Source organism: Triturus cristatus, chromosome 3_1 (genome assembly GCF_964204655.1).
Source record: "Triturus cristatus chromosome 3_1, aTriCri1.1, whole genome shotgun sequence".
Taxonomy (NCBI): domain Eukaryota; kingdom Metazoa; phylum Chordata; class Amphibia; order Caudata; family Salamandridae; genus Triturus; species Triturus cristatus.
Genome location: NC_140583.1, coordinates 816,298,821 through 816,323,129, shown reverse-complemented (window position 1 = coordinate 816,323,129; position 24,309 = coordinate 816,298,821). Strand labels below are relative to the sequence as shown.

The 24,309-nt window shown below is 46.1% G+C and overlaps 1 protein-coding gene across 1 annotated transcript in view; it reads right to left on the bottom strand.

The window, feature by feature from the left end:
- Nucleotides 1-24,309, bottom strand: part of MCM3AP (minichromosome maintenance complex component 3 associated protein) — a 693,444-nt gene that overhangs the window by 297,440 nt on the left and 371,695 nt on the right. The window contains exon 14 of the mRNA XM_085645158.1: nucleotides 16,899-16,999. Coding sequence (XP_085501284.1) covers nucleotides 16,899-16,999 — 101 coding nt within the window. The remainder of the gene's footprint in view (nucleotides 1-16,898; nucleotides 17,000-24,309) is intronic.

Below are 24,309 nucleotides of genomic sequence, written 5' to 3'. Positions count from 1 at the left end.
CTCTCAGACTGAGGGGCACCAAGAAGGTTTTTGAGATCTACACTGAACAGACAATTGATATCTTTACAGACAATAGCAAAGATGTTCAGGCTCCTGGCATCCTCCATTCAGGCAAGATTCCCAGGCCCCTCCACTACTGGGCCCTTAAATGTCTGAAGATCCGGCGCCTCTGAAACGGCCTCTCATACACCAATCAGATCCCCCCTTTTCAATGAGGCCAAAGAAGATCTGAACCGGTGGTTACTGTACTGTGCGTGGAGCCATATCTGGTCTACTTCCAGACGCAGTTGTTGGTTTTCGATACCAGCGGCTGGGGTGGGGCTTGGGTGCCAAATGCAGAGATATCTCCAGTGGAGGTTAATGGATTACTCACAGGCTAGAACTTCATATAAGTTGCTGGAGCTGCTGCCTGGCTCCTTCTCTATACACACTCTACCCCCAAAAAACAATTGTTGCAGGATGTTGAGGATGGAAAACATCTTCGCAGTCAGATGCATCAACAAACTGGGGGGCACTAAGTGTAAGTGGAGATAGCCAAAGACTTTTGGTACTTATGCTTAAAACATCCGATCTCTGTGATTGCAGTGTGCATTCCAGTACAGAAGAACATCATTGCAGACTGGAATTCTGGAAGTTGCACTCCCAAGTACTTCAACTAATTCAGACCCTTATCGGCCCTTGTGTGATCGATCGGTTTGCATTCAGACTGAACCGTCAGCTTACAGAATTCTTCAGTTGGAGGCTGGATCCCTTAGCAAAGGCAACTGATGCATTCCTGCAGGACTGGCCCAGGGGACTACATTACGCCTTCCCTTCCCCCTTCACCATGATAGCGAGTTTGGCGGCGCAGGTAAGGAGACAATTGAGCCACAATAGTCTGGGGGACCCGATATGGCGGGCTTAACCATGGTTACCAGTTCTTCTAGGGATGTCAGTGGACCTGATGCGAATGTTTCTGGAAATCCTGCAAGACCCATTTCCGAGAAGTTGACCTGGTATATGCTGTCCACTAATTAAAGTGGGTACCTTGTACCAGTCCAAACAACCCTTACTGATGATTAGGTTAAAGACAACCTTTATTGAAAGCGATCCTAGTGGTTGCTATAGAGAGCAGCCTTCAGGCTAAGTCCCGAAGGAATGTAAAGCAGCTTGTTTTACCAGATCATAACCCCCTGAATGACCAAATGAAGATAGAACCACACAAGGGATATATAAAACATATGCATTTATTACTAAACACTCTACTAACCTCTGTATGAGATTAGAGAACAAAACACACAATATTAAATCACTAGAACGACAGTAAATAGCACAATACACAGTGGGCTACAGGGGGAGACCGAACCATATACTAAGAAAGTGGTTTAACAACCACAACTTGACTAGACACAGTGCCTAGAGCACATAGAATCGCTGGTACCCCAAGGAACCACCCAAGGTAGTGACACAGGGGACCCACGGAGGACGGGTGCAGTGTGTGAACACAGGCGCGAGCTCCGTACAACTCTATGGGAAAGTCGCGGTTGGAAATTTAAAGATTAAGGACACTTCGGAGAGGACTTGAAGCAAACCCTGTCAAACATAGAAGGTTTGAAGATCAGCACCCTTGAGAGTACCGAGGTACCCGTGTTACCTATCCCAGAGGAGCTGGGTACATAGGGGTCAAGTGATGTCAGAAACCTTTGTCGTTTTCAAAGGCGTGATGCGGAAAAGTGCTACTGCCGGGAAGATGAAGTGTCCGATGGGATCCAAGCCTGGATGCGAGGTGAGAAGAACCTGAAAGCAGAGGGGACAGAGTCTGGGTCACTTCAGGGTGACCAGGGGCACGATAGACGAATGCCCACCGATGTTGGGTGCTTCAGGTGAGAAGAGGTGAAGCTGGACTCTGCAGCCACGGAGTCCAGGAGACGTCGACGACTGAAGTCCAGAGGTGAGCTGTCCCACGAAGGATGTCGAATGCTGGGGGGTCAGTGTCTGGATTGAACACCAACAAGCCTTGGCAACTGCAACCCACGCGGGCAAAGGAAAGATGCTTCAGTGAGGACCAGCAAGGTCCTGGGGACTCTCCAAGCTATGGAGAGTAAGAGCACGTCTGGGTCAACCAGGAAAGCCCACGGAAAGTCAGTTACCTTCACAGGGATCCACAGGCCAATGGACCAGGGATAGCGAAGGGACCTCGAGCTGAATCACAAAATGCCAGCCCACGGAACACTCGTGGAGTGTAGGCCGAAAATCTTCGGTGGGTTTACTGCTCTGGTCAGGACTACACGTAGCCCAAAGCACAGCCTCGGGGATCGCCGAAAAGCATATGCTGCTGCAAAAGTACGCGGTGCACAGGGGTTCGGGGTGCACGGTCACGAGGGATACGGGCCTCAGAATTGCTGAGCACGCTGATCAACCTCAGGGACCTCGGGAACCCACCTCCTATGTTGCAGAAATCTTCTGAGTCCTCAGGAGCTCGGAAGATGGAAAACGGTCAGATGCGTTAAAGGTGCCTGCCTTGCAGGGGAGTAATTCCTTTACTCCAAGGGAGATTCTTCAGTCATCCAGCGTAGTGTAGATCGTCTAAGTACATGGTTTCTGTAGCAGAGTTTAGTCCAGGTAAAATCTAAAGTCCTGTAGTCAGGGGTTCCTACTTTATACCCAAGGAAGGGGGTATAGGGCTGGGGGCCCACCTATGGCAGGGTCAGGACAGAGGGGTGGCTACACCCATGTCCTTTGTCCAGTTTCGCGCCAGAGCAGGAGCAAATGGCTCCTGCAACCGGTTTTAGCTGGACTATGCACAGGGACATCAAATGTGCCCCCAGTGCAGACTTTCTGGCACTCTAACAGTGCACCCACCCGTCCCCAATACACTAAAGCCTGTCTGGGAGGTGATCACACCTCCCTGTGACAGGAAACCTATTGTCAGGCCTTCCCCTGCTCAAGCTTGGCTCAGCAGCAGGAGGACAGACTCTTGTCTGTGGCTGGCAGTATCCATTTTGTGATGCCCAGGTCGAGAAAGCTGGTACCGGGTGTTTCACATAAGTCCCTCTAGGAGGGGGGAATCATACCTCCCCTTCAGTTACCGGTGGGGAAGTATGGATTCCAAGGTGTTTGACACCAAACACAACATGTTTCCATGCAGCCGTTTTAAAGTTAGCATTTACCGCGAGGTTATAATGTACTTAAATATAGATGGTTGGCTGCATTACAAACAACCCCGGAAAATAGGTTCCGAAGGCTGCAGAGGGGCTCCGCTCATGCATGGGCACCCTCTCACATAAAACCCAGCACCCTGCCTTCAGGATTGATAAGGCCTGCCATAGGGTGCCTGATATATGTGCAGTGATTTAGGATAGATATAGTAAACCTATATCTAAGTAAGGGGTGCATGCACCATCTTACACAGGCTGCAGTAGCAGACCTGTGGTGTCATTTTGAATGGTCTCTCAGGGGTGGCACAACACATGCTGCAGCCCCTGGGAGGCCTCTGTGGTACTTAGGCCCTGGGTACATAGTATACCATATACTAGGGACTTATAAGGGTACCCCAGAATCCAATCTGGAGTGTACCTAAAGTACATGCAATCAATTTAGAGGAGAAAGCAGATAGACTGGGGTCCTGAATAGCAGGATCCCTGTCAGACTAAGTAGAAAACAGAGATACATCAGCAAAAAGTGGGGGTAACCATAAGAAGCAGATCCTACTCTCCTACACCTTTGGGATTCCTTCATCCTCTGATTTCGCAGAACAATCTACCTCTCATGGCATGGAAGATTTCTGGCAAAGTTCTTTTGTGCCAGGAATTTCATGACAGACTTTCACATACATCCAGCAGGCCAGGGCCCCCTTCACACACAAATGCTCTAAGGCTGCATGGAAAAGATGGTTGGGTTGGAATGTGGAACAGGATTTGGATCCCATGGAGGCACATTTTGAAGAACGTTCTGAACTTTCTCACGGAGAGCCCTGGAGAATGATTGTTAAAGGTCAGTTAATTTTCACTCAGCAATTTCTGCTGGATATTCAAAGACTGATGGCAGACTGGTTGGGTTTCATACTCTCATATGTAAGCTACTTAAAGGTATCAGAGTTTTTAATTCTCCTAAACCTCGTACTGAGAATTTATGGGATATCAATATAGTATTGAGACGGTTTCAGCAATGGCCAGTGAATGCGCTTTTGTCTAGAAAACAACTCTCTGCTAAGCTCACGATATTAGGATGTCTGGTTTCTTGTTGGAGAGTTTCAGACATTAGAGTCCTGGATTTAGCAGGTATAGTATTCTCTCCAGAAGGGGTTTCTTTTGCTATTTCTAAACAAAGACATCTTCCAAGTCTATTGATTACCCTGCTTTTCCTCATGAAAAGAAATTATGTTTTGTGATATTTCTGAAAGTTTATGTAGACAGTACTAGATTGCTTTGTTCTGAGCCAAATGATCAACTTTTTTTCTCTTTTCCAAAATCATTTTACACCTGTGGCGGCTGCGACCCTTGCGCGCTCGGTCACATGTGTTATGGCCAAAGCAGGTATGATGTTAGCAGGGTTGGTGCACACTCTGCCTGTGGGGCCATGGCCTCAAAGGCTCTTTCTTGGGTTCCAGGTTTGAAGATATTCTGAGAGCTGCAGTTTGGTCCTCAGATTCTACGTTTAAATAGTTTTACTATAAACCTGTTGTTCATATGTCTTCTGCAATGGTTAATTAGCTATTCTGAGTCTTCGGTCCTGCAAAGAATAAAAAATCTTCTAGCTGTTGCGACAAGAAGGAATATGTTACTTACCCTACAAGCATATGTTTGTGGCATGTCGTGCTGTAGATTCACATGCTTTGCATATTCCTGCCATCTAGTGTAGGGTCCGGATGTGTGCATAAGGAGTCTTTCGAGGGGGAACATGGCGGCCAGCTAGGAAGCCAGTTGCGAGTCGAGTGCCTTGGAAGTCTTCGTTTTTGGATGCTGATGCTGTTTTACCACTGAATATATGTTTTTTTGAATGCTCCGTACCTTGCATGGGTTTACTGGACTGTGGGACTGCAGGTTTGTGGATCTCGTCTCTCGCTGTTTTGGTCCCGCTGATAGCCGCTGTTACTCGGCGGCTGAGTGGCGTTGCTGGGGATAGTCGTGGTTGTGTAGGACCGGGCAGCATCGATCATTGTGCAGCGTCACTGCTCTGGAGAGCGTTCGCGAGGTGCACGAGTGGTTTGGCATCTCTGGCTTCCCGTAGTGCGGGAATTGTGCGAAGCAAACAAGACAAGGCGAGGTGAGGTGGGATAGTGTTTTGAGGATCGGAGTGGGATCACAGCCCTGACCAGAGCCCTGACCGGAGCCCGGAGTTCAGTGCCTGGAGTGAAAAGATTGTGGCATTGTTTAAAACAAGGCTTAACAAGGACTGTGAAAGTAAGAAGGAATAGCAATTAAGAGACAGAGGCATCGCTGTTTTGTTTTGTTTCTCGCTTTCTGGCGCCAGATGCAGGATATTGCTGTGGTTACTTTTCTTAGGGCAGCGGGGGCGCTTGCAGAGCACCGTCGTGTCTGGTGCATCACACGCAGCTGGCATAGCGTCTTTAGGCCAAATCAGGAAAGGGTCAGTGCCTCCCCTATTTTAGGCAAGGGCAATTCTGGGATTAAATCTGGTTCTGAACTAGAGTTTTATATAGATTTAATAGGGGCAATAAGAAAGAGTCCGGCCTCTCCTTCTGTGCAGTGAATTCAGGACATGAAATTAAGATATGTGCCTCACCTCTACCCCATGGAGGTAGCTATTCAACAATCTGGACTTCCTGAGGTCGCTAGGGAGGGACGGTCAAACTAAGAGGTCTCTGGTATCCCAGGTCTCGGGGGCTCCACTATTACCCCTATCACCCCAATCCTCTGGTAGCACAGTAATAACCAGCAAAGCTCACTCCAGCAAAGAGCCGGAAGAAAAATAAGAATGTTGTACCTGTGAAGGTGACTCCCTCACTTAGGTCCTATTTTCTGGCCAGCTCACAGGGCAACAGGGAATCCGTAAAACAGGGCTAGACAGTAGTTGCAGTAGAGGAAAGCCTCCATTATACTCTAATCTTTTCACTCCCCTGAGCATTATGACCTCATTTACTGGGGGGGGGGGGGGAGGGGGAAGACAAGAAGAGCCTGGGGAATAACTTGTGGAGGTAGGGATTACGCCATCAGAGGCTGTTGCTCAGAGCACGGAAACAGTACATGGGTTGCTAAAACAGTTGACATTGGAAATTGGTGCTCTTTTCTCTACCTCTGAAGTAAACCAAAAAAAAATACAAGATACCTGTACTCGTTTAGAAGAAAACTTTTTGGCACTCACGCACAGGATGGAAGCCCTAGAACAAAAAGTGGGGGAACTGGGGCAAGAGGTCAAAGACAACGCCCAAGAAGTAACCAGACTGAAAGAGAGAGAGCGGGACCTGGCAGAGAGACTGGAGAGACTGGAAAACACGTCAGGAAGGAATAACATTAGGATCCTGGATTTAAAAGAAGGGTTGGAAGGGGATAACCTAAAATCCTATGTTATATCTTGACCAAAGCATTCCCCCAGATTGCATCAGCTCCGGTTTGGGAAGCCAAAATTCAGCGAATTCATAGAGATCCTTTTAAGTTAAATCCTGCCCGAAAAAAACCTAGTAAGATCCTGGTCTAGATACATTCTTACACCCTTAAGGAGCAATTATTGGGGGCGGCCCTTAAACTTAAAACTATACAGGTCCAAGACGCCTCTTTCAGAATCCGCTCTGATATTTCCCGGGTCACGGAGGACAGGAGATGGGAGCTGGGAAAGCAGATGGATGCCTTAAAGGATTTAGGAGCCCAAGTCCAGCTGCGGTTTCCTGCCTTCTTAAAGGTGGTCCTAGCAAATAAAATGTATACTTTTAGGTTTCCGGAGGAGGTATACAGTTTTCTTGCACAATGTAACGCTACTGTGTAAGGTGTGGTGCAAGGGATTCTGCATCTAAACGTTATTTTTTCTTGATTTCACTACACACATAGGAGGCTAGGGGTCCTCAGCTCAAAAGGTAATAATCTATTGCCGATAGGTAGTTTGGGAGGGTTCCCGCGGGTTGGGGGAGAGAGGTGGGGCGTGGTGCGGGGTAGTGGGGGTTTTCACGTTGTATGGTGGGGAGCATTGGGAGAAAAATTTTCAAAAGCATTAAAATCATGTGATAGAACAACCTTCAGTAGATACAGCAGAGGGTGGAGCCTGCTTTATGATGGGGGATAGACCTGCCCAAGGAGGGAATCAATACCTTGAATTCTTAAGCTGGAATGTTAATGGCTTGAGAGTTAAAGGAAGACAGCGCCTGATTCTTCAATACTTAAGAAACAGTTCAGCCAGAATTCTTCTGATTCAGGAGACCCATATTTTAAAATCAGAGTGCAAGGCATTATTTGGTAAACAAAAATGGGTCGATAAAATAATAGACTCTGATCAGCAATGCTGCTCAAAAGAGGTCGCTATAATATTAAAATTGAATTCGGGAGTTGAGCTCACTAAGTCGCAGGTAGATATTAGAGGAAGTTGGGTTATCGTGGAAATCAAATTTAAGGGGGCCAAATATACTCTAGTTAGCTACTATGGACCGAAAGGAGATGATACTACACCATTGAATAACCTTTGTCTTGTTCTGGCATACTTTGAGGCCCCTTTGATTTTGGGTGGGGACTTTAACGTGCTTATAGACAATAAGCTAGATAGGTCTTCTCCTCGTACACAGATAGCAGCTCCCCGTGTTAAAGCACATCTTCTGAATATCTTACATTTTTTTAACCTATGTGATGTGTGGAGGAAAAAACATGGAGAGGTCAGGGAGTGCTCTTTTTATAGTACAAAGAACTCTCACTACTCTAGAATGGACTATTTATGGAGCACTCGGAAGTCCATAAGGTTAGCCTAATTAAATATCTGCCTATCCATTTATTGTATCATGGAGCTATGGTTTTTAAACGGGATTTTCCTCCAGATCTCTCTATGAGGAGATGGACATTAAATAGGAGATTCCTCTTGCTATCTTCTACTCCGAGCTTTTTGAAGCTCGAAACTGACACTTTTTTCATAATAACTTAGAGTCTGCCCCCCTACATATCGTCTGGGATTCCTTCAAGGCTTGGCTGAGTGGGATACTAAAAGGGGCTCTAGCGGGGTGAGCCAGGTCAGAGAGGGAAGAAGTAGCCAACTTAGAACAACAGATAGCAGGGGAAGAACCTGTCTTAAAGGCGAGCCCTCCTGAGGACCCGGAGAAAGTCAGATGGATAAAGAGAGTGGAGGAGCTTCAGTTAAAATTCAGACTTAAGTCAGAAGAGATTTTACATCAAGAATGGGAGATAAGTAAAATGAGGGAGTTTGACCAAGGGGAGAATTGTGGTAAGCTCCATGCCATGAAGTCCAGGATCGATAGAGCTAACAAGTACATAAGTAAGATCAAAGTGGGTACACAACATAGAGGAGAAAGATAAAATAGAACAGGCCTTTTCAATGTTCTTCCTAGAATTATATCATGAAGATCTCCAGGGGGTGGAGGAGCATATGGATAGGTGGCTGAAAGATAAACAGCTTCCAAGATTAACAGAGGACAGTCAAGAATTTCTCTCTTTCGAAATATCAGGAAGCGAGATATTAGATGTTAGATTCTGCTAAAAAAGGGAAAGCCGCAGGCCCGGATGTAATTCCGATCGAGGTCTATTCTATGTTGAGGGAAGAAATTATTCCGGTTTGGCTGAAACTGTTTAATGAAATACTAAAGGGTATATCTCCCCTGCCGGATTCATGGTGTGATGCAGTTATTACCTTGATTTTGAAGCCCAGTAAGGATTCTCTTCAGTGTCACTCATATCGACCAATTTCCTTATTAAACTATAAGGTATTTGTAGGGATTTTAAATAAACGGCTTTTGTAAGATCATAGGCCAACTAATCCATGAAGATCAAAAGGGTTTTCTCCCGGGTAAGCAGATGTCAGATTTGATATAGCGTCATTGCGGGGCCTCCCTTTGTCAATTATTACGGTCGACGCGGCTAAAGCCTTCAATCGTGTGAATTGGCATTTTTTAGATAGGACTTTGAATGTCTTGGGCTTTACTTCCGGTTTCAGAGAGGTTATTAAAAAAAAATTCTAGATCACCACGGGCTTGGATTTTGGTTAATGGAAGCCTCTCTCCTGTCGTTAACATAGAACATGGCACTAGGCAAGGTTGCACATTGTCCCCTATTATATTTGATATTTACATAGAACCTCTGGCTCAGAGTCCAAGATTAAATAAAAATATTGCTCCTTTTAAAATTGGTGGGTTCGTTAGGAAAATAGCTCTATATGTGGATGATCTAGTTGTATTTTCATCTAATGTGGACATCACACTACAGGAACTTATCTACGACACTCAAACTTTTGAAAACATTTCTGGTAATGAGATAAATAAAGATAAGACGGAGATCATGGCATGGAATATTGCGAATCAGGAGGGGTCCAATGCAACAGATCTTAGATACCTTGGAATTACAATAACCCAAGATCCCAGGGAAATTCCAAAAGTTAACTTAGATAGAGTCTCAAAGGAAGTTGAGCTCCTTTTAAAAAGATGGCAGAACATACCACTCTCTCACTATGGCCGGGTTAGTTTTATTAAAATGTTTGTCCACCCGAAATACACTTATCTTTTTAATAATATACCAATAGAATTTGCAAAAGCAGAGATTCTAAAAATTCAGGGTAAGATTTACTCTTATCTGGGCAGGAAAAGGGATTAGGTTGTCCTGGAAAAAGCTCAGGCGCAAACTAACCCCAAGGAGGTATGGGTTTACCAAATCTTCAGCTCAATTGCTGGGCTTACCAATTAAAAAATGCTAGGATGCTACTGCTTACCCCAGATAATTCCCTGATTAGTAGCATGTTTAAAGCCATGTTGGACGGGGTAGGAGAGTATGGACTGATGTACAAATTTGGCTCTCCTAAACAAATCTGCGGCACTCAGAAGAAACCACTTTTTTACACTCCATAGGATATACTGGACCCCTCTTAAAATTTCCAAAATGAAGTGTGGAGGAGAAGCTAGATGCTGTAGGTGTGGATTCCAGAATGCTGATGACGTTCATGTATTCGCTTCTTGCCCCAAGATACAAGAATTTTGGACTGATGTTGGTAAGACTATCTCCAGGGTCATGGGTGCTGATGTGGAGGTAAGCTCAACTCTCATCTTATTTGGCATTGTACCTATGTTGGGTGGGGTACGAGATCAGACTGGGCCACAATATAAATTGGTGTTTTACCCGATTTTGTTGGCAAGGAGAGCGATCTGTATGCTGTGGCGCCTGGAAACTCCTCCTAGTTGGAATGCCTGGTGGAATTCTGACAAGTATTTCAGAGCTGTAGATCAGAGGGTAAATGTTTTTAGAGAGAGCCCTGATACCTGGTTGTTTTGGAATTGGTTGGATGACCCTCTTTGAGATTATTTGAGGTTACCTTACAATAGATCAGGGGACAGGATAAGTTCCTATGATTAAAACCACTGAGTCAGCTCGAGTGGAGTATAAATGGGCACTCCCCGTAAAGAAAATATCAGCTGAGACTAAGAACCACCAAAGTTATTTGCGCCAGAGGTGGAACAGGTCGAGCGGCAGCAGTAGCTATGGAGGTCATATGAGTGATAAAAAAGTGAAAAAATAAAATTAAAAAAAAGGAGTCTTTTGAGCCACGAGGTAGAGTGACTCCTCATGGTGATAATGCGCGAGTGCATTATCTCCATTGTTAAAATTGTTTTCCCACAGGCAGGTGAGAATGGAGTGTAAACGCAAGTGCCAAATAAAGAGATGTAATGCATATAAAGAGAGAAAAGAAACTGCAACAGCACAGGTATTCAGGGAGGAGGGTGGGAGTATGTGACTCAACAGTACGAGATGCCACAAACAGATGCTTACAGTGTAAGTAACATTCCATTCGAGGCATGTGTGGTTGTAGATACACATGCTTTGCATAGACTGTAAAGCAGTCCTCCACAGAGCGGTGGCTAACCTATGGGTGTTGCAGTTGTTTAAAAAAGTGTATGTAGCACTGCCTGACCTAGACTAGCTTGTTGGCGTGCTAGAATATCCACACAATAAGGTTTAGTGAAAGTGTGTGGTGTAGCTCATGTAGCTGCTTTACTTATATCAGCTATTGGAATGTTTCAAAGGAGAGCCATAGATGCTCCTTTCTTCCAAGTAGAATGTGCTCTAGGAGGTGTATGTAGAGTTCTTTTGGCTTTAGTGTAACATGTTTAAATGCATTCAACTATCCATCTGGCAACACCTGATTTGGATATAGGCCTTCCTTTATGAGGTGGTGAGAAAGCAACAAACAGCTATTTAGTGTTTCTAAAAGTTTTAGTCCCATCAATGTAGTACCTGAGGGCTCTTTTGACATCTAATGTATGGAGAACCCTCTCCACAACAGAGTCAGGCTGAGGAAAAGAAAATGTAGCTCAATTGATTAAGGTGGAAATACCACCCAGTCTTTGTGGAGCTGGAAGAAATGTCTTCCCATCCCAGGATCTCACACACACGTCTGAGTGAGTTAACAGTAATTCAAAATGCCACCTACCAAGAGAGAAATTGAAGGGGGCAGGTATGCAGGGGCTCAAATGGAGGGCCCATGAGTCATGAAAGATTCATGTTAAGATTCCAGGAGGTTGCAGGAGATGGAAATACTCTTTTGAGGGCTTCCATGAGGACTTTAATGACCGATATTTTGTGTAAGAAATGTTTTGCCTGGGCATGGCCTAGACAGCCAAGAGGGTGGTCGACCCTTAGGGTTGCTCCCGTTGCCTGGTATTTATCTGGCGCCATCCTACCAGAAAACGTCAAATTGTCAGAGCAGAGGGGCACCGGGGCTCTGATCCTGTGCAAGGCCACCTGACTGACGCGGGACTCGCTGGTGCGCTGGGCTGCTGCGGGGACAACGCATTGCTTTGGAGCCACCTAGCTTGGTGGGGTTGCCAGCCTCACCATCCTGCCAGCGCGGGCAGCCTATGACTGGGTGAGGTGGTCTTGGTCCGAAAGGAAGAGTTCCGGTCCGGATTGCGAACCCTGTAGAGTGACAGCCTCGGAGGCGGTTGGCCGATTGGCCCAGCTGCCGCAGCGGAGTGGAGAAGACCCGGACGCCAGAGGCCTAGTATGTGGGGGAGGGCCCTCACCTGCATTTGTCCTTAGTGAAGGGTCCCTGAATACCTCTGATGGCACCCGGTCACAGTGCTCTCGGGTGGAAGAGGAGCTGTGTGCAGACGGCGCCTTGGACCTGAGGTGGGGGCCACGCTGAGAGCTGGCTGGAAGCCCCCTCTCACCGCCCCATCTCGGCCTGATTCTCATCCACTGTGTTTCACAGGTACCCTTGAAGGGGAGGGGTGGGAGGGGGGAGGGGAGAGCTTGCGGTGGAGCGGCCGGTGCGGCAGACGGAAAAAGCCGGAGGGCGGCTGCAGAGGCCTATCCAGCCTGGCCCTCAGGGCTGAGGCCTGACTTCTGCTGTGGATTAGGAATTAGCACTCCCAGGAGCTGATGGAACTGTGAGGCCTGCCTTGTCTGCATTCTGTCACATAGGGGCTTAAGTGTCGCTCCTGGGCCCTCTGGCAGTGACGTCATAACCCCCCCCGCCCCCCCCCGTCAGCGCATTAGTAACCTGGGCAGATGGTATTGTAGACTGGCCTCCTGCTCATGAACTGAGTTAGATACCCCCCCCCCCCCCCCGTAGAGGAGTCTGGGTGCTCAAGGTGGGCAGAAGCCAGGACGCTGACCCCAGAGTGCTGAGGGGTGGCCTTGTGCCCTTGATGGCGAGGGGTGGAGGTGATAACCAGAGAGAGTCCCCCCATCGTTTTCCTAGTACTGCGGGGTATGTTTGGATCTTTCCTGGCCCCCAGCATCTGTTCTTAGGGACCTACTGTCCGGTGGCCTCGGGGAAGCTTGAAGGTTCGGTGCATCGTACTTGAAAAGTTCTGAATGTGCTGCTTTTATTGAGGAGGAGCTACAACAGTTCTTCAGGCTCAACATGGGTTTGGTTTCCTCGGCGGGGAAGCTCGGGGCAGCTAGTAAGCCTTGTTTGAGAGGCCGTCCTAAAGGTTATGTCCGTCTGGCAGAGGCCTTCCATGTGGAATGGCTGACTAACCTGGAAGCTCAGATTCTGCATCTGGAGGCCTCCCTCCGTCATCATGATACTGAACACTCCGGTCGTCTCCTAGCCATAGCCCACACATTGCTACGAAAGGTTTCCCTTGAGGAAGTCAAAGTGTTGGAGGGTGTACGCGGCAGGCGACAAATCTGGTAAATTGTTGTACTGGCTGGAGACTCGTGGTGTCTCCAACCGAGTGGTTCCAGTGATTCAGGACCCTTGGGATGTCTCCGGGAAGATCTTCCTGACATTGCTCAGACCTTTGCTGATTTTTACCTGGGTCATACTCGCAACGTCCCCCACTGCCAGCAGAAGTCACTAATCACCTCCTGGATAGCATGCCACTGCCGTCTGTATCCAGTGCCTAGGCTCGTGAGTTGGACCGAGCCCTCACGTTGGAGGAGGTGAACTCCACGGTTTCGGGATTGCAAGCCGGGAAGACCAATGAATATCAAAAGCACGTCAGTAAAATTATATGCCCAAACCCTCGGAACTTCTATGCAGCTGCTTTGCAGCATGGGTCCTTTCCACACGATTTGGATTGTGCCACATTTGTGGTCCTGTCCAAAGAGGGTCTCCCCAGGGACCCAGTGTTCAACCTATTGCCCGATTTCACTGATATACACAGACATGTGGCGTTACCACATCTGATTCATGCCGATCAGTGTGGATTTATGGCGGCTGCAGCACGCGCCATTGTATTAGGAGGGAGCATGCAGCGCCGTATCGGGCACAGGACCTCAATGGCACCCTGGCCCTCTTGATAGTTGATTTCACCAAGACTTCTGATACAGTGTCCTGGGATTTTATGGTCAGAGACCTCCAGCGAGCCGGTTTGGGAGATGGGTTACGGCAGATGATCAATTTCTCTAACCTGCCCGACTGCTCAGGTCCGTGTAGATGGGGTTAAGTCTCCTGTGTATCTTATGGAGCGCGGTACGCGCCAGGCGTGTTCGCTGTCCCCACTGTGATCTGTCTTGGTAATAGAAACCCTGGTGCCGCTTATACGCTGTGACACCCAGGTTTGGGGCTGGCGGTGGAGAAGCAGGTTCAAAGACCGCATAGCGTTACATGCAGACAATATCCTTTTGTTATTGAAGGATCCCCAGTCGTCTGGGCCCTGGTGTCTGACTCTTCTTTGGCTGTACGGTGACACTGCCTGGGCTCCGGGTTAACGAAGCAAATCTGGCCCATTGGAGGTTAAGAGTGGGCGGTTTTCGTGTCTCAACCTTTCTGCCCAGCACAACTCCTTCATGTATTTAGAAATTCACGGTCTCCACCTCCCTCCCCCCTCCCAGATTTGCCCTGGGCTCCTAATTTCCAAGAGCCGGACCTGCAGCTCAACCGCGACCTCGGCCCCTGGGCCAAATTGTCACTCTACCCCCATGGTGCGCAATGCCGCTTTTAAAATGGTATGCCTGCCACGTTATTTGTACACTCTTGGCAACTATCTCTACCCCATCCCTCGTAGGTGGTTTCACTCTTTCACAGCCAAGATTAATAACTTTCTGTGGGCCAGTGGGAGGCACAGAGTGGCCTTTCACTCACTGCGTAGACCCCCCTTTGACGGTGGCCTGTGTTTGCCGGATATCTACCTCTACTACCTTGCAGCTCACTTGTTGTCGGTTAATGGCTGGTTCACAGGAGTGGGACAAGCCGGCGTATCGCCTGTAAATTCATTCATTGGGTATAGCTGGTCTGCTTGATCTGTTGTATGGAGCGGGTCTGCCTACCACATTACCTTCTTCTACGCAGGTGTGTCTCATCTGTTGGAGGGCGGCTCTTCGGCTCACTGGCTGGAATTGCCGCTTTTACTGGGATGACTCCCTTATGGCCGGGAACGTGGCTTGGTCAGCTTTTGACCCTGGAGGGTTTTGTTCCCTGGGATCGTATAGGGATTTCATAACTGGGATATGTTTACAGGAGAGGTAGCATTGTACCATTTGAAGACTTAAAGGCTGTGTATGCCCTACCCAACTCATAGTTTTTTCGTTACCTCCAATTATGCCATGCCCTTGAGGCTCATGAGCTCCTGACTCACTACCCAAATTCACTCTGTTGGAAGATAAGGTTTTCTTAGGGCGGTTGGGTAAAGGGGCAACATCTGTGATGTACCGCTCGCTGGTAATTCACCCTCCCAATGGTCTCAAGAGGACCCTGCAGAGGTGGGCCAAATGGGTGGGAGATCTGGATGAAGAGGAATGGAGGGAGGCATGCATTGTGCCTCAAGAATTGGCGATATCATCGCAGCTGCGTATGGTTCAATGTCACTACTTGCATGCAACATATCTCACTCCGCAGCACTTACAGCACTTGCTCCCCGATGCTCAGGCAGTGTGTGCACATTGCACACTTCCTGCAGCAAATTTGTTTCATGTGGCTTGAGAATGTCTAGTGTTGCGGCCCTTCTGGGAGGGGGTGGGTCAAGTACTTTCTTCTGTTCTGGGCCACACACTGGAGCTAACACCCCGCATTGCACTATTGGGGATGATGAGATTGTTGGCCCTAGAGCTGAGTGTCTCTTTCTAAGGGTGGCTTCTTTGGTTGCCAAACGGAATGTGCCTGTGTATGGAAGCAGCATAAGCCACAGAGTGTCAGAAGTTGGTGCACAGGGTTTGGACTGGTGCGCTCACCAGGAGAAACCGATCTTTGAAGTCCATGGCTGTTCTCAAAAGTATGCTCGATTATGGGGGAAATGGTGTAGCTACTATGGAGTGTCGATTTGACCGTGTAATGTTTTACAATACTGACGATTGAACCTTTTGTAATGCAGCGCATGTGGCTCAATTATATTTTAACTGTGTTATAATGTGTTCTGATGCCTATTTTGAAGATATGCAGCTACTGTGGCGAGATATAACCTTATGAAGGTGAATGTTAGCTCAGAGTGTTGTAAACGTGGCACGTAACAGACAATATTCTGTACTGTGGCATTCAAAGGATCGATTTGTTTTGTTTGTCAATAGAATGCAAATCTTTTCCATTAAGACGAGTGGTAGGTCTACGGGCTTTTTTAAGAAGGGTCATACAGTTAAGTGGGAGATTGAGAGAACCAAATTCTATGACCTTAGGAGCCAGATCGCCAGGTTGAGAGACTTGGGATCTGGTTGCCTCATTTGTACATGATTCGGAGTGAAAATGTCTGGCCTACTGGGGAGCTTCTTGTGGGGAACTACAGAAAGGGACCAGTAATATTGTGAACTAGGACTGATGGGCCCATGTGGGAACTATTAGTTTGAGTGTGAGAGATGTTTGTCTGAGCTATGAAACCAGAAATGGAAAGAAAAGGAGAGGAGGAAAGGCATAGGCAAATGTCCCTGACCAATTAATCCAAACTGCGTTTCCGCAGGATAACGGATGTGGGAACCTGGAGGCGAATTTTGGGCCATTTGGCGTGGTCTGCAGATATGAATAGATCTAATTGGAGGAACCCATATCTGTGTTAGTATGGGAAGAGGACTTGAAGGTGGTGTTCCCACTTGTGGACTTGTTGTCACATCCTGCTGAGCAGGACGTCAAAATCCTGGATCAAGACAGCTTGACTGTCAAAACGTGTTACTGGACTAATAAACCTGCACTTGGTAGTACCTCCTGAGCGTGCGCTTCATTTGCTGAACTTTGTGTGATTTATACACCGGTAGGCTCCGCTGGTTCACTGTACCACCTTCCGACGGGCCGTGGGATCCGGAAGGAGCAAATATAAATATATATATATCACAAACAAGGTCTGGCTCTAAAGAACATTGTCAAAATAGATTATGAACTTGGTACTGTATTACCTTAGTGCCGCAGATGCATATGAAGCTCCGTTCTCACTCAGCACCTTGCAATGCTCCTTCAGGGAGTCCTCCACCAGCTCCTCCACCACCTCGGAGATATGCTGCACAAAGTAAAAAGTGCACGTTTGTAAGACAAGTAATTATAGTATTCTTTGCTCTTCAGCTCCTACATTCATATACATGCAAGTTAAGCCATTGAATAGAGTACTGAACACGGGAAAGAGGCATGTACATTATGACATTAACCAACTGGACTCCTCCACTTTAACAAAGAGAAAAATTATCAGTGCTCAGATGGCACTTATTTGAGGGGGAGATTGTTTAAAGTTTGCTAGACTAAATTTTGGAGCACTGCCAATAGGACTGAAAATGGAAAGTAAACTGGAAAATTCAAAAAAGGTAAAGCAACATTTATTGTAACCTGCCATGAGATTGAAAATCCAACTTTCTGGACCTACACAGTCCCCGTTCCATCCTGATTGAAGTGAATGTTACATACATTACTTTATTTTGTTGGCCCCATGCTAGTTCCTTTTAGGAAGTTTTATTTGTTAAGTTTATGATATTTAGTGTTGTTCATTAAATCTGATCAATTAGGATTTATTAAAAACAGATAATTTGCTAACCGATTTCCTGCTGTCTTTCTCACACTTAGAAGCTATAGGTTAGGTGGATATATGTGGGGAAATTCCATATGGATGGAATTTCAGTTCGTCTGGAATTTCCATTACCATTCAGTTAGCTCCACACATGTAGACACTTACTACACACTAAACCCCACAGAATTTCTCCAGGTAGCTCCAGGGCTGCTGTTATTCCCCACTCTATAGGGTTTTAGGATGAAATATACCACTTGCCCTAAGAAGGTGAGAGCTTGCACTGGCTGCCGCGCTGTCACCTATGGCAGGGTTCAGGTCAAATTAAACTGACGATGCTACTGCACCAAACATGCCCAATTATTTCAACATGGATTTTATGCCAGTGATGCACTAGGATCTATTCAAAAGTTTGAAAGAATGCTAGTGTCTATTGATAAGCAATATGTTTGATGAAGGGAAAATGAGAAATAATTTTGATCATAAACAAATAGACTCATTATTGTAAAATTAACCACTGAGTTATGTGACCACACGTCAAAGCAGACACAAGGGAAATGTATACCTACGAAACAATGGTCAGTCAAACATGAGGTGAAAGACCCGATATCTAAACTATGAAAAAAGATACAGATTAACAGAGATCCCAATTATTATTTTGCAGACAGAGATCCCAATTAGTCAATGGAAATACATAGGTTGATGGAAAACACTTATCTAGAATTATTCCTGAGAGTCAATGGGAGTGAGTGGGCTGACATATACGGAAATATACCAAATTAATCCACACATTTACAGAATAGAGAAGCTCCATGGCATTAGCTTCCCACAAAACGTAAAAAGTTTCGAACTGCCTGAAATGTCTTGCAGGAACTGTGAGGAGGAGCAATGGGCACTTAATATAGCTATGCTCAAATTAAGATACTCCGCTTCATAATGAAGGATGGCGGGCAGATTTAAAATAAGAGTGCGGTGATAGTGGGACAATAGCTGGAACTGGGAAGAAAGAGGAGTCTGTACCTATCGCCCAAATGCTTCAGAAACTGTGGTACATTTTGGCATGAGAACAGGTTACTTACTCCATCTATAAAACACATGTCGAGGACACAACAGCCTCTGACTTATTCTAAGATGAAAGATCAAAGTCTCCTATCAAGCCTTACACACTATATATCTCCTAAACCTATTTATTTAGATGGTTAGGGTAGTCCCTGTAACAATTCGTGAAAGAACATATATATGAATTACAAACTGATGCTGCCTGAAGTGATGAAAATACCTGCGATTCTGTTTGTGGGGAGGGAGTTGACAGATGAAATGGAGGGGGTTATAGTCTTGCCAATTAACACATTGTTAAAAAGCAAAGTATGTTCAATATTTACATTAAAAGTTCAAAGAACAGGCTAGGACCCAGAGAAGATGGCTGCTTGACTCCGCAGCACTGAAGAGACTAAACTACGCTGTCACAGAGATTTAACCCAATGGAGGGGAGATAATTTGCTTAGTACAGCCCTTGTAGCCCCTGCAGTGTGGGGGGGGCCAAGCTCTAGGGGGCACTCGGGCACTGTGCACGGCAGGCAGGCCAGTGGCCCGAGAGCTCCTGACTGGGTCTGGAGTGTAGGGGGGGGGCTCCATGTATTTTGCAGGGCGGCCCCCCTCAAGTTTCATTACGCTATTGAAGCAATATATGTATTGTATTGCATTTCATAAAAAAGGGAAAGACCCACTAGAAACAAAAAAGTATAGCCATATTTCACTTAATAATAATGACAGCAAAATTTACGCTAAAATCTTAGCGCAAGACTTAAACAGTTCTAGACACTCAATCGCTCAACTCAAATCGGCTTCCTAAAAGTAAGGCTAGCTAGTGACATCAGTCTATTCAAGCATGTTATGCCAAAGGCTAAGCTGCAGAACACAGCCTCGGTGGTACTGGACGCAGACAAGGCCTTCCATAAAGTATCTGGACCATCCTGCCCGCAGCTGGTGGGAATACATAAGCAGAATTTTTCCGATTGATTTCATAAATAATAACTATACTTTCATATGCTGGAGTATCAAAGTTACTCTTCAAGATAAAACTGATGTTTTTCTCCTAAACAACATTGTAACCCCTCAGTATGGAGTTAATCAGGATTTCAATGGCAAAGTCGATGTGTCTGGTTTGAAAAGACCCAATTGAATCAGGTATATACAACAAGAAGATTATACTTCCTCGAGATATGGCCACGGAAATACATCACATGGTGGTGTAGGGTTTAATGATTAAAAATGATGGTTGCACCACAAGTTAACTTAATTCCCATCATGCTTCCTGTGTATCTCTCAGAGAACCTCTTTAAAACGTTGGATAAGTAGATCTTAAGTTGCCTGTGGAAGTGAAAAAAGCTAGTATCACATTACCAAACCTCATACCACTTTAGGATGTATCAACCTACCAGACTTCTACAAATAACAAAAAGGCATACTTAAACAGCTTGCCTAATATTAAGAGCAAATTACTGGTTTCAAGAAGAAACTCCCACAGCCCCAATATGGGTATGTACAAAGAATGAACTTTCTCCACCAAATCCAACCTCCACCCTAATCACAAAGCAAATGAAAGTATGCAATTCACTCTACACAGTGAAAAATTCGCATCAAACACACGAGAACCTCTAGCCCAGAAACTCAACAACGAAAAGCATGAAGCACCACATGCCTCACAAGAGTTTAATACAAACATCAGGGAGGAGAGGTAGCTGACTCTGCCTGCACCCTGGGAGGCAGAACCAAATAATAACAGACACCAAATAAGTGCAGATGTCTAAACTGGGACCTTTGTAGTTGGAAAAAAGAGACCACTCCACAAAACAGGGGGTGGGAGGACATTGAGGAATCTGCGGTTAGCCAGACTATCCACCAGAAATAGCTTTACCGAAGATAAGTAACTTGCTCTTCGGAAGGATAATTTTAACCACAGAACCCTCACCTTCAGAATAGATACCAAAGCAGTACCTTTCAGGGTGGTGGCTCTGTGGAATGGCTCAGACCAAAATGTTCTGCCGAACCAATGGGCGAAATGCCCTTCTTGTTAGACCTGGCTGTAAATGCAGTAGTGCTTGGTGAATGTGAAAGAGAGCTTGGAGTTCTCATTTTGCAAGCTGAGGTCACTGAAGCAGGAAACATACTTCAGACTCAAGAGATGTAATGGGCATCTGTGCATAGGTTTGAATCGTATGACCTGAGAGAAGTGCGGGCCAAATTAAGATGCCACTGTTGCATCACAAAGTGTTTGGAGGAGACAAATAAGTCAAACCTGTTATAAGTCTCATTACAACAGGTGATGTGAACAAGGACAGCTGGTCCGGTAAACGTATAGAGGCCAAAAAGGCTGACAAATAATCTGTAACGGTGTCCACTGCAAATCCCTGCTAGGCTAAGCATTAAACAAATAAGACAACAATCAACAGTATGGCAGGTAACAGGTCAGTATTGTAGGTGCCAAACCAGGTTACAAACTTGTCCCAGCACCTGGCATAGCCAGGCTTTGCAGAAGGGTACATGGCAACCGGGATTACATACACAAGCTTGGGAGGAAGATTGAATGCAGTCAACGGCTACAGCACAATTTCAGGAGCATGCCCTGCTGCTACAACAGGAGATCCCCTCAATGATGTAACCTGAAAGGAGAACAGATGCTTGTGCGCCCTGAAGTTCTGGGTATAACATTCTCTTCGCCCAATCAGGAGCCACTGGGATGACTTCGGCCTGGTCATTCCTGATCATCTTCAGAATTTGGGGCCAGAAAAGGTAGTGGCAAAAACGCATGCAGGAGTTACATGCTCCACTGTATCTGGAATATGATCTTGCAATCCAGTTTGTAAATGTTTTGACATTAGGTTTTCGATAGTGGTGAAAACATCTAGCCAGGGTTCACCCCACTGTTGGAAAATCCTCTGTATCAACTTCCAGTGTAACTATCATTCGTGATCTGCCAATCACCATCTGCTGACATTGCCCATTGCCTGCCAGGTGGTTCCCAGCCTGGGAAATGCCCTGGCACTCCAGCGTACCCAAGAGTTGAAGTGCCAACAGGCACATGAAGCAGGACCCTGCCCAGTTTGTTGCAGTACCACATGGTGGTGGTATCCGTGAGAACCTGAACCAGCCTCCCTTTGGTGGACGGTAGGAAAGCTTTCAGCTTCAAGCGAGTGGCCCGCAACTTCAACAAGATGATGTGGAGATGGGTCTCTGCCAGAGGCAGAGTCCTCAGATCTGAACCCCCACCAGATGATCTCCCCATCCAGCACTGATACATTGGTCATCAAGGTCAGTTCTGGGTGGGGCAGGGAGAGAAGTCTGCTGCTGGTTCAACTGAGGCTTAGCCACCACTCCAATCATCTCCAAAACTTGGATGGAATTCAACAGGTTCCCATGAATTCAGGGCTTCAGGTTCCACTGCAGAGGTCACATATGCCATCTGGCATAGTCAACTAGGAGGATACAGGATGCCAGGAGGCCCAGAAACCCCACAACAAGTTTCATCAAGACCTAGGACCGAGACTGAAACATCAGGATTATGGCCAGACTATTCTGGACACGTAGTGGAGGGAAAGCTGGCACTGGGCTGTATCCGGGATGGGTCCAATAAAAGGGAGCCTCTGTGAAGAAGTCAGGTGTGACTTCAGCAAGTGGATAGTGAAGCCTAAGGATGTCAGGAGGGTCTCTGTTGTCCAGTAACGAACTATGGGAAGCCTTTTTTCAATAGGTATACGTCTAGGTAGGGAAAAACTGGCATCTCCAACCTCCGAAGGTGAGCTGCGACCTTCGGCATCAACGCCATGAACACCTAAGGGGCACTGGTGAGACCAAAGGAGAGCAAGGAAAATAGAAAATGCCCCTAACTCACCTTGAACTTCAAGTAGTGTATGTGGAACTTTAGGACAGGTACATGAAAGTAGGGGTCTTGCAGGTCCAAAGTCACCATCTAATCACCTGGATATAGGGAACGCAGAACCTGGCCACGCATGAGCATCATGAAAGAGTCCTTCTGTAAGAAGAAGTTCAGAGGGTCAAGATATAAAATAGGACAATGGCCACTGTCCTTTGGCATGAGGAAATAGTGGAAGACACAGCCAGAACCTATTTGCTGAGCAAGGACCCTCTCTTTGACTCCTTAGGACAAAACAGCCTGCAGTTCATGGAGCAAAATGGACAATTGCTCTTTTGAAAGATGTTCGAATGTTGGTCGAAGATGCAGAATATCATATAGCAGGACTCTAAAAAAATCTAGAATTTATCAGAGTGATCTATTTTTAGGTCCTACAGGCCTGTTCTGGCGCGAGAGATTGAGCTGGCAAAGAAGAGCTGCTCAGTTCATTCAGAAAGTGAATGAGCAATAAAGGAGCATTCAAATCACATTTTCATCTCGTCACATTTGCTATGCATTCCAAGACAGAGATCAAACATCAGCTTAAGTATTTGCTGAAATCAGATTTACACACATTATCGTTTGTATACTTTATATTTTAATCAGTACAACTGCATGAAGTTTGTGGCCATTTCAATGTAAAATGTGCCGTCTAAAACGAGAGTAGGCTACCACATTATGCTTCAGTAATGTATAATATTAAACTTGAGAGTTTTTAAATATTAACTGAGGAATAATCCTGCCCCGCCATGGTGACAATGCTATTGGTGAACTCCGAGGCAAGTTACAGTTTAGTCTATTAAATCAAAGAAATAAACCTTTTAAACGTTAGACATGCTGGACTCACATATTTGAAGGTGCTCTCGTATGTGATAATGAAGAAAAAGGCGACCTGGTCAGATAAAATATTTGCCTAGGATCACAATTTGAGATCAGCTTAGGAGTCAAGCACATTACAGTTAGGTAGATAAGATTATTAAGTTCACTAGAACTGCAGGTCTGATGTTTTATGATTTTTCAAAGCCTGTTAACGAAAGACAGGACATAGTGTCTTTGGATAATCTGAAGGACCCACTTGTCAGATGTTCTATTTTGCCACCTTTGGAGAAAATAACTGGTCCTGTCCCCGACAAAGTGTTTGTGTGCCACTGAGGGCAAAGTAACACAGTTTAGATTAGGGGCTGTGGACTGCGAGATTTGTTGCCCCTGGTATCCCAAACACTGTCGGTTTGATCCTCATTCCCGACCACGAAAGAGCGTCAATCCCTAGGCAGCATCATAAGGGGCGAAACTGTTGAGGATATTGTCTCGCCGGGGTAGAAAGGTTCAAACTATGGCCCAGCTTTTTTTTTATTTTTTAAACGTTCCAACACAGAAGAGGCTTGCACATCCCCAGAAAAACCTCTTCCTCTCAGCTATCTCTTGATCACTATCTTCCACTAGTGCTTCGAGGGAGAAGGCAATATAGTGTACTGGAAGTGTCCAATACTCTGGTCTACTGCAAGTCATCACCATAGTGCTTCAGAAAATATTCCCACTTTTCTCCATGTCATGTAAAAGGTTGGTTGGCTCTGATCCGAGTCTGAACCGAAAAGTTTTTTAGAGTAACGGGGTAAGGCTGTGAGGCACAGGCATGGTTTAGTCAGAGTCTGAATAAAATGGCAATAAGTGGGTTAGTACTGCTTTGAGGCAACCTCTGTCGAGGCCAAGTTGAATTTGGCTCGGAGTAAGATAGGATAGTAGGAGCAGTGCCTTCCATTGCTGCAAGCATCAATATCAAAGGGGCTAACTTGGATTTTGGTGCTGAACTGGGAGTCAGCTCTGGCATCACAGTTGCCAGGTTCAGCAGGCACAGTCAGTTCATAAGCTGTACCCGCTGGTGGTAACACAACAGGAGCCCTCC